This window comes from Pantherophis guttatus, chromosome 1 (genome assembly GCF_059756535.1).
Source record: "Pantherophis guttatus breed Tessera chromosome 1, ASM5975653v1, whole genome shotgun sequence".
In the NCBI taxonomy this organism is placed as follows: Eukaryota; Metazoa; Chordata; class Lepidosauria; order Squamata; family Colubridae; genus Pantherophis; species Pantherophis guttatus.
Window position 1 is genome coordinate 319,764,372 of NC_142063.1, and position 14,070 is coordinate 319,778,441.

General features: G+C 38.5%; 1 protein-coding gene across 1 annotated transcript in view; it reads left to right on the plus strand.

Moving 5' to 3' along the window:
* Positions 1-14,070, plus strand: part of INTS9 (integrator complex subunit 9) — an 81,276-nt gene that overhangs the window by 14,624 nt on the left and 52,582 nt on the right. The window contains exons 3-6 of the mRNA XM_034421284.3: positions 1,021-1,081; positions 3,463-3,525; positions 8,889-9,028; positions 12,336-12,422. Coding sequence (XP_034277175.1) covers positions 1,021-1,081; positions 3,463-3,525; positions 8,889-9,028; positions 12,336-12,422 — 351 coding nt within the window. The remainder of the gene's footprint in view (positions 1-1,020; positions 1,082-3,462; positions 3,526-8,888; positions 9,029-12,335; positions 12,423-14,070) is intronic.

The following is a 14,070-nucleotide window of genomic DNA, read 5'->3' on the forward strand; positions in this document are numbered from 1 at the left end:
TTTCATTGATGCACCAGGAGGAGCAGGAAAGACATTTATTACTAACTTGATCCTCACTAAATTTAGGAGAGATGGAGATGTTGCTATTGCTATAGTATCCTCAGTATTGCAGCATCACCAATGCCTGGTGGTAGGACAGTACATTCAAGATTCATATCCATCAAAGTGAATGAAAATGCTCTCTGTAACATTGAAAAAGTCTCCAATGCTGCACATTTGCTTTGACAAGTGAGGCTTATTTTCTGGGATGAGAACCCCATGATTAGGAAGCAGAACTTTGAAGTCATGGGGTGGGGGAATTTTAACCATTTGCTATGGCGGTATCTGTCAGCTTCTACCAGTTTTAAAAAGAAGAAATGATTCTGATGTGGATAAGTTATGCATCAACAAATTCTATTTATAGAGGACCTTTGACAAGTTTCAATGGAAGAAAAACATGCAATTGAGTGAGGGAGAAGGAAGATATTCTGAGTTTTTATTAAATCCTGAAGTAGATAAAATTCATTAAAAAATCAGAATAGAGTAGAGTAGAAAGAATAGAATAGAATAGAATAGAATAGAATAGAATAGAATAGAATAGAATAGAATAGAATAGAATAGAATAGAATAGAATAGAATAGAATAGAATTTTCTCCCCATTTTTTAGCATGCAGTGAAATGCCGGGATAGTGTGGGGTCATTTTATTTATCTCTTGTATCCACATTGAGAGAATATTGTTAATAGGCTTGGAACAGTTCATGATAATAATCTAGAATTCTAAGTTAATTTATGATCTTACTTTCTTCTGAAGTTTTGTCCTCTTAAAACAGAATACTAGAAGTTGAAGTCCACATATCTTCAACTTGCCAAGTTTGAAAAACATTGAAGTAAATCTTTAGCTTTTAGTCAAGCTGCTGTTACAGCAAATTTTTCTTAAATGCTTACTTAATATCATTTTGAAGTGTGTACAGTATCAATGTTTTATATGCAGATCTTGGAAAATGGGTCTGATTAAAACAATGTTTTTCACTTTCCTACAGTCCAAGGCTATCCAAGCTCCCAGGATGGATCTTAAAAGATGGAAGCCTTTTCTTGGACAAGGTAATGTACCAATGGGATTAGGATTCTCAGTGAATTTAACTAATTAGGCAATGAAACCATCTCCAAGCAAAATCCATTTACCCAGTGAAGAAAACAAAGCTGCCATCAAAATGAGCGGCATTTTCAAGTCCAATTTTGAGCTGGGAAATCAAATATGTTACAAAATATCATCCCTCCATTTACTTTTTTCAGTTACCTCTCTTCGAAATTGTACCTTGTTTGATTAATATTCCCTGGTCTTATAACAAAGGAAAAATGCATTGGAACAATTACAGTTCCTTGTCTATTTCCAAGGTATTGCTTAAATTGTACTCATATTAAGGGGGAATGCCCAAGCTTGATAATACATGGCCCTTGGAAGATCTAGTGAAGTCATCTCAAGCTTCCCTATATGGCCAGATCCCATATAGGATTAGAAGATTTGTTTCTTTGCCCAGCAGATTCCTTATGGTCCTTGGAAACTCTTGAAGGCACTTTTTAAGATTCCTCTGCAATGAACCTCTCAAGAGTTTGGGAAAGATGTTGCTTTGCAGAATATTTTAACTTTGGGACCTCTATATATTCCTGCCTTTATCAGGATAATGGGTAATCACTATCCTGTTGCTTGACAAAAGGGTCAAGGAGTATTTGCCCTAATTAATTTAAGAGATGAAAGGGTTGTTAAAGTAAACATAACCAGTGGGCAAGATTTCTGTAATACAAACCCCTGTTTTTCCTACCTTTTTAATGTACAGTAACTGCTAAGGGCTTGACAGATATGCCCCTTAAAGATCTCAAAGTCACCCAAGTCACCCCCTTAATTATCATGGCTGAAGTTCACCTTGAACTTGGGTCTTCCCAGCACTAGTTCATCACTTAACCACAACACCTGACTGACTCTCCAGTGACTCTGATCCCTGAGAGAATCCAAAGGGACACATAGTAACAAGTTTAAAATTAGGGCTTTCAGAGCAATTTGATTTAGCCTCGATAGGGACCATTCTAGGGATCTAATTTGCTTAGAATGAGAAATTACTTCCCTAGTTCTGCTCAGAATGGAGCTGGGGTAAAAGGTGAATACTTCATTTTGTAAGGAGAATGTTGGTCTTTGCTGCAGTTTGGATGCAGTTATTTTAAATCCAATATTCATTGGGGCATTGAAATTCCCCTTGCTTACCCATTATTCACCTTCTAAATTCTCTTGATAAGGTTAAGGGCTTTCTGTCAGATATAATTGCTGATGTGTATAACTTGGCAAAGTTGTTGAGAGTTTCTTAAGAACTGAATCCAAATCCTAATGCTGGATTTTTGAAAGAGGAAGATAGTGTGTTGTGTTTGGGAAAGCTGTGATTTCATAAATGGAGAATCCCTCCTCCAAAAAAATCCCCTTCTCTTTAGAATTATAGAGACATAGCACAACTTTTCTCTACTTCCACAGAGGTAAAATTAGTACAGTTTTCCATTTGTGGCCATTATTTCATCTCAGACCTATTTCCATGTGCTTCAATTAGTGATCCAGATGTTAAGGAAAGGCACAGACTGCTTGAATTGACCTGAAAGCAAAGAATCTAGAATATTTATGTGAGCATACTTTGCTAAGGAATTAAAAGCACAACTTCAGACCTGAAAGCCAAATGAATGAAAAATGAGGCTTTAGTTAGTAGAGAAAGCAAAGAATCTAAGAGCCAAGGAATAAAAATAATACAAATCAAAAGGAGATAGAGGTAATTTTCAACTGTGCCCAGACAGAGTCCCTGGTTAAAAATTGACCATATTTTGACTTTTAAGCCTTTGCTGAAGTCCAGTGTTGTTCAGCTCTAATGCCAGGTCAAGGAAGAAAGATTGGATTGGTACTCACCCAGTGGAACTGCATCTCCTAGGATAGGAGTCAGCAACCCACGGCTCTGGAGCCGCATGTGGCTCTTTCATCCCTCTGCTACGGTCCCGTCGCTCAAAATATGCATCACAACAGCTAATGTGTGACACCTGCTGGCAGGCAATGTATTGAGCTTTTCAACCCCCGGCAGGCCAACCATGGATAAATCCAAGAAAAGAAAAGTTTCAGAAGAAAACAGAACATTTAATTCAACTACATATGCTAGTTTTGTGGCCGCTCAGGAAATAGTCAGGCACGGGAAGGGTTTTGTGGCTCCCAGTGTTTTCTGTGGGAAACGGGTCCAAATGGCTCTTTGAGTGCTTAAGGTTGCCGACCCCTGTCCTAGGATATATTTACCTCATCTGACTAACTGGTTAATTATTTTGCAATTTTCTTCTAAAACGTTATAACATTTTAGAAATTGAATGTTGAATGTCATCGCGGTCTATTTGCTTATAGATAAATTTCTAAATTTAAATATCTAAATATAGTTAAATTTCTATTTTCTTTCTACCCCATTTCCTAGGAGCTGAAAGACTGTTCTGGACGTGTCTTTGTGGACTCTGTTCCTGAATTTTGTTTGCCAGAGGTGGGTCTCCTTATTGGACACAATTCAAAATATTTCTCTTAGTGCTTTGGTTGTTAGTAGTGGAAGCATTGGTGTTCTAGCCAGAACTGCAATATAACCCCAGAGAAATCTGATTGCTTACTAGTTCTGTATTCATGTCAAAGTGGCATCTGTGAGTTAGGGTGGTCCAGAACATCTACCTTGAATAGGAGAAAATATTTCTAGAAGAATACATCATAAGCTCTTACTGAAATGCTATTTTTTCCCCCAAAAAAAACATTTAGGGCAGGATTTCCTAAAGTGGGCAACTTTCAAGACATGTGGATCTCAGCTCCCAGAATTCCCCAGCCAGCATGGTTGACTGGGGAATTCTGGGAAGTCCACGTGTCTTAATGTTGCCAAGATTGGAAAACCCTGAATTAGGGCTTTTTGTCAAATTACTTGTGACTCCTGTTTCAGTCTAAGGAAAAGAGAATCCCAAATCTTAATTCTGCTTCTTTTCCCCTCTGAAGCCATCTTATGGATCTGCCCATACAATTTCTAATATAATAAAATAATTAGTCCCAACATGTTTATATCCTAATTTTCAAAAGAGCTCACGGGTCCCACACTGGAATGTCTTTCAGCAGCCCTATGAGATAGATCAGTTCATTACTCTTATTAAAACTGATCAAATCTGTATTATAAAGTTCAGTTGTGGAATTCAGGTTGAAATGGTTGTTTTTCTCTACTCAACTAGTAGCCAAAAGCTTTTTATTGTTCACCCCCATTATATTCTTTCAAAGTGTGATGAGTTACAATATGTGTAGTGCTTTTTCCCTTAACTGATATAGGGCAATTCATGGACCACTGTTTATTTCTGGCTAATGTCTTCTTCTGGCCATCAAGGATACCCAAGGTATCCAGGAAAGGAGGAATTAAAATCTGCAAGATAGTGAGCACTCAATGGGATTCCTGATTAAGGTTATTCTTGTCGTTTTGTGTGAGATTACCAAATGGAAGAAATCTCTCTATGCCAGATGGAAGTTTTGAAGTTAAAAATGAAGTTGATTTTGTTCTGATGAACTTTTTCAACTCCCCCCCACCCCTTAAATATATATTTGTTTCAATCTGTTCTAAATGTCAATTTTCCTACCTTTTAAGGCATAATTATACAATCAGAAAGCCCAGTGGCAAATTGAAGCTGTTAAAAGATTTGAGTATAGCCTTCAGAAACCTCTGGAAACGTGTAGTTTTTAACAGTTTTAAGTTATTAGAAGATATCTGGAGAGTAATCTGGTTTATTTTTATTAACTTTATTTAGTAATAAAGATTTATTTTAATTAAATCAGAATGTAAATGAAATAAAAGCAAAAGTAAATTTTGTCCCAGCCTCACCTGTTATTTTTTAGAGTGTGACACCTGGCATGTATTTTGCCTCCAGACTGGAGAAAGGTGTGCACCCCATTGATTAATACCATGTTTCCCCGAAAATAAGACCCTGTCTTATATTTTTTTGAACCCTGAAATAAGCGCTTGGCCTTATTATCATGCGCTCAAAAGCCTGATTGGGCTTATTATCAGGGGATGTCTTATTTGGGGGGAAACAGGGTAGTGTTGAGATTGGTTTGATGGATCAGGTTAAGATCTGATTATCTTCACCTAGCAACTTGCTGGATATTTTATAAATTCATAAGAAGGAAAAGAGATTGGTATTTAACAACTGTAAGCTGCCCAGAGTCACCTGGAAGTATATAGATTTAATAAATTATTATTGTTGTTGTTGTTTTTACTGTTTATCCCACTTCTAAAACAATGATTCTGCATATGAAGATTCCTTTAGTAGGCTAAAACCATTGGAATAAGCCTATTCACTCACGAACTTGTTTGACCTTCCTTTTGATTGATTGATTGTTGGATTGATTATTTTGCCGTCAAGTCATCTTCAATTCCTAGTGACCACATAGATTGATTTTCTCTTCTCTTTTCTTCCACCTTTCCAAGCATTAGAATTTTTTCCAGAAAGTTGAGTCTTTGTATAAAGTATCTGAAACAGAACAATTTGAACCTGGTTATTTGTGCCTCAAATGAGAAACCGGGATTTTTTTCCTCCGATGGTCCATTAATTTGTTTTCTTGGCTGTCCATGGTATTCTCAAAAATCTTCTCCAACACCAAAGTTCAAAAGCATTTTCCTATTCTCCTTCCTTGATGTCAAACTTTTGCTTGCATAGAACGTCACAGGGAATTTTATGGCTTGGCACAGTTGTAATCTTTGTAAGTATTGACATATCATGGCATCTAAATATTTTTTCCCAAGGCTAAAACTGGTGCCCATTATTTTATTATAGTGGCAGATTTCATAAGCTCATTAAGTTAAAGGGAACCAAACAACTGTTCTCTATGAGAAAACTTTTCTAATACCTGTTTTAGCAAATCTCTCCAATTCTAGTCATGATTCTGCACTGTATTAATTTTAACAATCATCCATCGGTGCAATTTTAATCTCAACATAAAAAGGAACCCCCCCAGGTCAGTAATTAGTTATTAGGAGACATTTGGTTTTTAAACAGCCAATTTGATTGATCTCTCCACCATTAACTTCAAATCAATAAGTTTAGATTTGTGTACAGATAATTTTTTCTCCTTGATGACTATTGAATGTTGTTAGTTGCTCCATAATAACTGAGTTAGAGGTTAAGCTTCTGGTAAATTCTCCAGATTGAGTCCACCAATGTCCCAGCCATACCTGTAAATATTTCTTATTACAGGAAGCAAAATCTTTTTTCTTCAGCCTTGCAAATCCATTTTATCTGATTCTATTCCTGTACTCGCAGAATAGTCTGAAAACGATTAAACTCATTTTCAACCCTGAAATTGGACAGTTTTACAGCTAGCAACAAGAAGACAGAGGAATTAATTTCAGATGCTGTAGAGAAGAGAACATAACTAGAGTCTGAAAGTTTCAGCCTTTCAGCTGCATCTTCATTTTCTGAGGATTTTCTGTAGACCTACTTTTCCTTCAGTGTGGAATTATTTTTTTTTATAATTAAAATCCAACAAAGTTGAAGGGCACTGCTTGGGGAAGTCTGCTGCATACCAACATGGTACAATATTTCAGATTTCTAGGCAAAAAGATTCTTTCGAACACGTGGCTTGGGGATTCTTATTCTACCTTTTAGGAACTCCTTGAATAGACTCATGTTAGGGTGTTTGGTTTAAGCAGTTGCTGAGCGGTTTTACATTCCAGCCCCCCATACTCTCCAGAACAGGGGTCTCCAATCTTGGCAACTTTAAGCCTTGTTATTGTTAGTTGTGAAGTCGTGTCCGACCCATCGCAACCCCATGGACAACATTTCTCCAGGTCTTCCTGTCTTCTACCATCCTCTGGAGTCCATTTAAGCTCATGCCTACTGCTTCAGTGACTCCATCCAGCCACCTCATTCTCTGCCATCCCCTTCTTCTTTTGCCCTCAATCTTTCCCAGCATTAGGCTCTTCTCCAGTGAGTCCTTCCTTCTCATTAGGTGGCCAAAGTATTTGAGTTTCATCTTCAGGATCTGGCCTTCTAAAGAGCAGTCAAGGTTGATCTCCTGTAGGACTGACTGGTTTGATTGCCTTGCAGTCCAAGGGACTCGCAGGAGTCTTCTCCAGCACCATAGTTCAAAGGCCTCAATTCTTTGGTGCTCAGCCTTCCTTATGGTCCAACTTTCACAGCCATACATTGCAACTGGGAACACCATAGCCTTGACTATACGCACTTTTGTTGGCAGGGTGATGTCTCTGCTTTTTAGTATGCTGTCTAGATTTGCCATAGCTTTCCCCCCCAGGAGCAAGCGTCTTTCAATTTCTTGGCTGCAGTCCCCATCTGCAGTGACCTTGGAGCCCAGGAAAATAAAATCTGTCACTACCTCCATTACTTCCCCACCTATTTACCAGGAATTTAGAGAGCCGGATGCCATGATCTTAGTTTTCTTAATGTTGAGTTTCAAGCCAATTTTTGCACTCTCCTTCTTCACCCGCAGCAAGAGGCTCTTTGTTTCCTCTCTGCTTTCTGCCATTAGAGTGGTATCGTCTGCATATCTGAGGTTCTGAGAACTCCCAGAATTCCCCAGCCAGCAAGAGTTGAAGTCCACCAGGCTTAAAGTTGCCAAGGTTGGAGACATCTGCTCTAGAACACCTTTTCCCCTTGAATCCAAAGCACTGGCCAGTTCTAATGTGGGTGCAACCTCTAATGTTTGGTAATTCTAAGACTTTGAGATAAAACCTGAATAGACTCTAAATTACCAGCATTCTTCAGAAAAGTGTGTGACTGTATATATGTTTATACACATATACATACAAATGTGGAAATTACTAAGTACACAAAAGTTATCGTATTTGCTGTAGTTAATTAAGTGAACATGTGTCACATTTAAGTAAATTACCACCTAATTTTAAAATTAAAATTAGTTTTTGCCCTGGGTTGTTCTGGCTTGGCCATTCACTCAGGCCATTCAAAGGTTTCAAAGGCTACTCAAAGTATTCAACTTTGAAACTTTACGGAGAATGGATTATCCATGTTATTAGAATTTCTGCTAATAAAATGAAACAATTGATAGGTAGGCTGGATACCTTTTATTCAGCATATTCTTATTCAGAAAGCCAATAATTTCACTGGTAATACACAGAAGCTGTAATTTCTTCAGAGTATTTCAGTCAGCACCAACATCCAGTGAGTAGGAATTAATAACCACCCTGGAAAAAAATCATTTTCAACACTGTCCCCATGCTACCTCAGTTTGAAAATTGACATTAAAAAGACACTAATTTGATGCCTTCTTTAACTTCCAAATGGCACTACACGTGTGTACTTTTGTACACATTTGTACACGTAGGCCTTTTCGTTCCATGGATTTTAGTAATGCAATGTTTCGTTTGTGGCTATTCAGTTGTTATAAGAAAAATCACTTTTTTCTTTTGTTTTCTTTGGTGGCTATGAGGCATTCGTAGAAATAAAGAGGATACGCACAGTAGCAGTTTTCTTTGTAAGATGCCAAGTTCCTGTTTTTAATATTTTTTAATGAAAATATCAAGTGCGGCCAGGAACCCATTGGACAGCAAGGGAGATGTATGAAGGCTCCCTGGCTCCTCAAACACCATATTGGAGATATAAATAAAATTAAGGTGAAAAACCAGATAATTCTTCACTGTTTATATAGAACAGTGTGTTACATAAATAGGAACTAACAATAATCTGAAGGCGTATTCTGTCCATGTTAGAATTCTCAGGTGAATGGTGGGCAAGATTTCTTTAATCCAAGTATTTCTGGGTGGTGGTGGTATATATATATATATATGAAAGGAACATGGAGAAAGCTAAGTTTAAACATCTGTTTTTCCAAATGATTTCTGGGTCATATTTTCAGATGGAACTGATTGACCTGTCTACAGTGGATGTGATCCTGATCTCCAATTACCACTGCATGATGGCCTTGCCCTACATCACAGAACACACTGGGTTCACTGGAACTGTGTATGCCACTGAGCCAACGGTGCAGATTGGCAGGTAAGAAAAATCCACTTAAGGCAGTGTTGTCTAATCTCTTTTCTTCCACTGCTGAAAGAAGTGGCAAAGGGGAAGAGAAGGGGTAACCGAGAGCAGAGAAACATTGCTTCTCATGAACTTAAGGAACTTTTAACTGGGTTGAAAATAAGCCAGAAAAGTCTTTGAAACTCTAAGCATATGCACATGCTTAACTCCTTGTTTCCCAAACATTGAAAATCAATCATTTGAGCATTTGGCAAAGTTATATGAGTGTTATGAGTTATTTATTTATTTGTTTGTTTGTTTGTTTATTTATTTATTTATTTATTGGTTCGATTTATATGCAGCCCTTTTCCGGAGACTCAGGGCGGCTTACAATGCGTTAAGCAATAGCCTTCATACTTTTGTATATACCTGCTTAGTAGGGCTTTCGACCCCCCCCCAAAGCGGTGTTCTTTTTTTTATACAAAGTCATCTTATTGCCCCCACAAACCGGGTCCTCATTTTACCTACCTCAAAAGGATGGAAGGCTGAGTCAACCTTGAGCCTGGTGAGATTTGAACTTGCAGTAATTGCAGGCAGCTGGTGTTACTTAACAGTGCTTTAGTCTGCTGCGCCACCAAGGCTCTTATAAGTTATAAGACTTGAGCATTTGGCAAAGTTATATGAGTGTTATGAGTGTTGCAGTACTGCAAAAAGGTAGCCATGAAGATTATGGTCCTACCACTGTGAAGAAAAAGGAATCAAAAAGAATCACTTGACAGTCCCCAAATTTTGCAAGTTGCTAAAGATTATTACTGGGTCCAAGAGCCTAAGCACTCACTGAGCTTGAATCATAAAATCTTACAACTGGAGAGGGGCTTGTAAGCCTTAGAGACCCATTCTTGATAGGAAATCCATAGGCTCAGTCTCCGCATGTTTAAAGAACTCTAGTAGAATGGGGAACCACCCCTTTGGTAATGTATTTGTCATTGTGTTATTTAACTTAATGTTTAACAAGAATCTACCTGTTGGTATCTTCTAATCTAACTGTTCAAGCTAGTTCTGCCCTGTGAAGTCTGCCTTCTAGATATTTGATCTGTATCGTATTTCCAATCTGATATTTTGCTTTTGCATATTAAGTGTTCTAATGTCTTTCAGCCTTTCCTCATAGGATTTATTTTCCATGTGGTTCGCCACTTTTGGCATCTTCTGAAACCATCCACCTTTTAACTCTACATCTAGTACTAGCGAAAGGACACTAAATGAAGTCAGACATAAACAGAATGATGTGGAAGTGTTATGCCTTGTGATTTTGCAAGAATGGACCCATCATTAAGGGCTTTAGACCAGTTACTAAATGCTTTCTTGTTACATTCTAATTGAGTTAGGATGTTACCAGAGCCATTATGTTTTATAAAAAGTGCAGATGTGGCACTCAGAATTGTGGATGACCCTGAGCTTCTTCAAAATTTGCTGCCAAATCTATATATATATGTGTGTGTGTGTGTGTGTGTGTATATATATATATATATATATAAAAGCGAAAACCACTCACACATCATCTCAAAATCTTCAGAACCGTAAAGCCTACAAACTTGAAATTTGGCACGTATATTCCTCTTGGCTTCTAGGTGCTTGCTAAGAAAGGATTTTTTTGAAATGATCATGAGATCATTATTATTTCATATACAGTATTATATTCACGTGCTCTGATGCTAAGGAGTTAGACGTTCTACTCCCCCCCCACCTGAAAGGAACTCTGTTCCAACTGCCAGTTGCTGTATATTAACACGCTCTGATGCTACCCCATCGCTAAACCAGGCGTGGGCGTGGGCGTGACTCATCCAACCTGCAGGCTGGGACATTCTACTCCTCCTCCCCCTCTGTTCCAACTGCCAGTTGCCTTATATTAACACGTTCTGATACTACGGAGTTACACATTCTACATTAAGTTTCAGGCTTTAAGTGTCAATTTATCATGCCTGATCACATAGTTTCGTAGCGAAGCACGGGCATCCAGCTAGTTATATATATGGGAATAAATTAAAATATGGTGAATAGAACTTTTTAAGTACCACAATTTCAAGTATATTTACAAAGAAATTAAAATTTGTTTTTGTCCCATCCTACTTTCTGGCACATGATTCAGTGGGTAACTGCTTCTCTTAGCTCAAAGAACTGTAGCTGAGATATTTGCTTTCAATAGTAAATTACAAACTTTTACTATTGTTACTGTTAAGGAATTTTGCGTGTAACAAAATGAATATGTGCAAGTCAGATGCGCAGGTGATCTTTGAGCAAATGCAGCAATTAGTTGATTCAAGAGAAGAAAATAACAGGTGCTGCCTGTGTTCTGTGTCACTTCTAGTCACTTTAGAAAAAGAGACCAACAACTTATTGATTCTAAACTTGAATTTGGGAAGAAAAAAAAAACTAACTTTAAATACTTAAAGTTAAATGAATAGTGCAACAACCATGCTACAACGGACAAAAACTATTGACATTAAAACAATAATAAGTAATGCTGATGGCTAGGTACTCTGATGGTACTCTGACCAGTTCATCTCTTCTAAGACAGTGTTTCAAGATAGGATCATTTTTCACATCTGGGCTTTGTACTGGGCAATTTACTGGTACTGTCACAATGTTGATGGTTGGGTAGTGATTTGACAGACAGATCAACATTGGCATCCATCAATGGTTCCATGGGAGTAATTCCACTTAATTTAATCAATGGAGGAAACAGGTAAAAGAATTAGACTCTGACCCTTCAATGGTCATCTGAGATGTCTTATTCCTGGCAGCCTCTGCTCCCTTTTCTAGAATAGATGAATTCTGTAACCAATGTGCCAGGGTGATGGCAGTAAAGCTTAATGAAACAAGCCACAGTGTAGTTGCTATGAAAACCTGAAATGGAATATCTGACAAAGTTTACCTGGGGAGATAACTTGTAATTATTTTAAATAAATTAATATAGTCACGCAGCCTAAAATTATATTTGCCTCTGTTGCAGCAGTATCACTCAGCTGGTCTTGTGTTCACTGATCAATTAGGGTAAATATTCATCCACTCTGTTAAGAATGCTTCATTTGGAGAAGCATTCTCCAAAGAAGAATTGGTCCAGTTTGAGAAATCAAACCGTGCATGATTCAGCTGTTTGGAAAATCCTCAGAAACTTATTCTAGTGCAATTTATTCTTATTCTCAGCTTTGCTGGCTGGGGAATTCTGGGAGTTGAGGTCCACCAGGCTTAAAGTTGCCAAGGTTGGAGATCCCTGTTCTAGTGTGTCAATTCAACCTACTGTGTTTTAATATTGTGGCCTTCAGCTGCCCTTTTCTGTTTTCAGGCTTCTTATGGAGGAATTGGTCAACTTTATAGAGCGAGTGCCAAAGGCTCAGACTGCCTCCTTGTGGAAGAATAAGGAGGTGCAACGGTAAGTTCACTCTGCCACTTTCCCATCTTCCTCTTCTCCATCCTTTTGAAAGGCATCTCGGAGAGCTCACTATTTCTTTTATAGTTCATTTCCTTATTCTATCCACAGCCCTCATGGGTTTGGCCTCATCGGGCAAGCTTATCTGGAAAAGGATTTCTCAAGACAGCAAAGAAAACTGTGCCAGGCTATGGGAGGGTATTTCAAGTTGAGGTGGCTGAGGCAAAGGGATCAGATTCTACCAGTGCAGGTGACATGTTCAGAACATTGGCAGCTACCCTGCAGATCTAGAATAAAACAAGGCTTTGCTCTGTTGCCTGAAGGGTCAGCAAAGGCAAGGATTGAAAAAAAAACATCTAGCTCAAATGTTGCTTCAGTGAAAAAACAATATGCTGGGACCAAAAAAAAAAGGGGGGGGGCTTCAGGTCACTTGGTTAGTTACAAGACTCTAATATGCCTCATATGCTATCAGTCAGCTTCAGGGCCATTGTCTCCAGAGATCCTTTCAGGATGGAATTTTTGGGTCCAAAGAGACCGATGCAACCTCCAGAAGCTCAGAAGGCAATAGACCAGATGAGCCTCTGGTTCTGCAGAAAGGGGCTCATTTGGGTTTGTGCTGAAAGCAAGTCTCCTTCCTCCAGCAACATATGTATGTATGTATGTGCTTCCCTTTTCACTATCAAGTGATTCAAAGTGGCTTAAAAGTAAAAGGTAAAGGTTCCCCTCGCACGTATGTGCTAGTCCTTCCCGACTCTAGGGGGCAGTGCTCATCTACGTTTCAAAGCCAAAGAGCCAGCGCTGTCTGAAGACGTCTCCATGGTCATGTGGCCGGCATGACTAAACGCCAAAGGCTCACGGAACGCTGTTACCTTCCCACCAAAGGTGGTCCCTATTTTCCTACTTGCATTTTTTATGTGCTTTCGAACTGCTTAGGTTGGCAGAAGCTGGGACAAGTAACGGGAGCTCACCCCATTACGCGGCACTAGGGATTCAAACCACTGAACTGCTGACCTTTCGATCAACCAGCTCAGCATCTTAGCCACTGAGCCACTTACAATGCCATAAATAACAGTATAAAACAATTTAAAAAGTTTAAAAGATTAAAACATTGGACACTGAAAGTTAAAACATTAAAATTGACAACAGAGGTGTCCTTGGTGCTCTCTGAGCTTGCTTGTTTTCTTGCAGACGGTTCATTACCCTAACTAGGCAACATCATCGCTGCTAGTGTCTTCGAACAATCAGGGATGTAACTATAGATGAGGATGAAATCATGGTCTCATTGATGTCACAGCCCTGTTCATATCTATAGATCCATAATTAGCCAAAGAATCCATGACTGTATTGCTTCACAGTACACCTGATTTAATTGAAGACACAAAGATCAAAACACCCAGGATTATGGATCTCATAAACCTCTGCTTAACTACATACTTCCAATTTCATGACCAAATTTACCATCAAATTAAAGGGACACCTATGGGATCACCGCTTTCAGGACTTATAGCGGATGTTGTCATGAAATGATGTTAACATAGTTAGGGAAATGAAACGTCTGCAGGAAAACAAGCAAGCTCAGAAAGCACCAAGGACCCCCCTCATTTCAACCCTGAGCTACAAATATTCTGCTTTATTGACAACAAAGTGGATA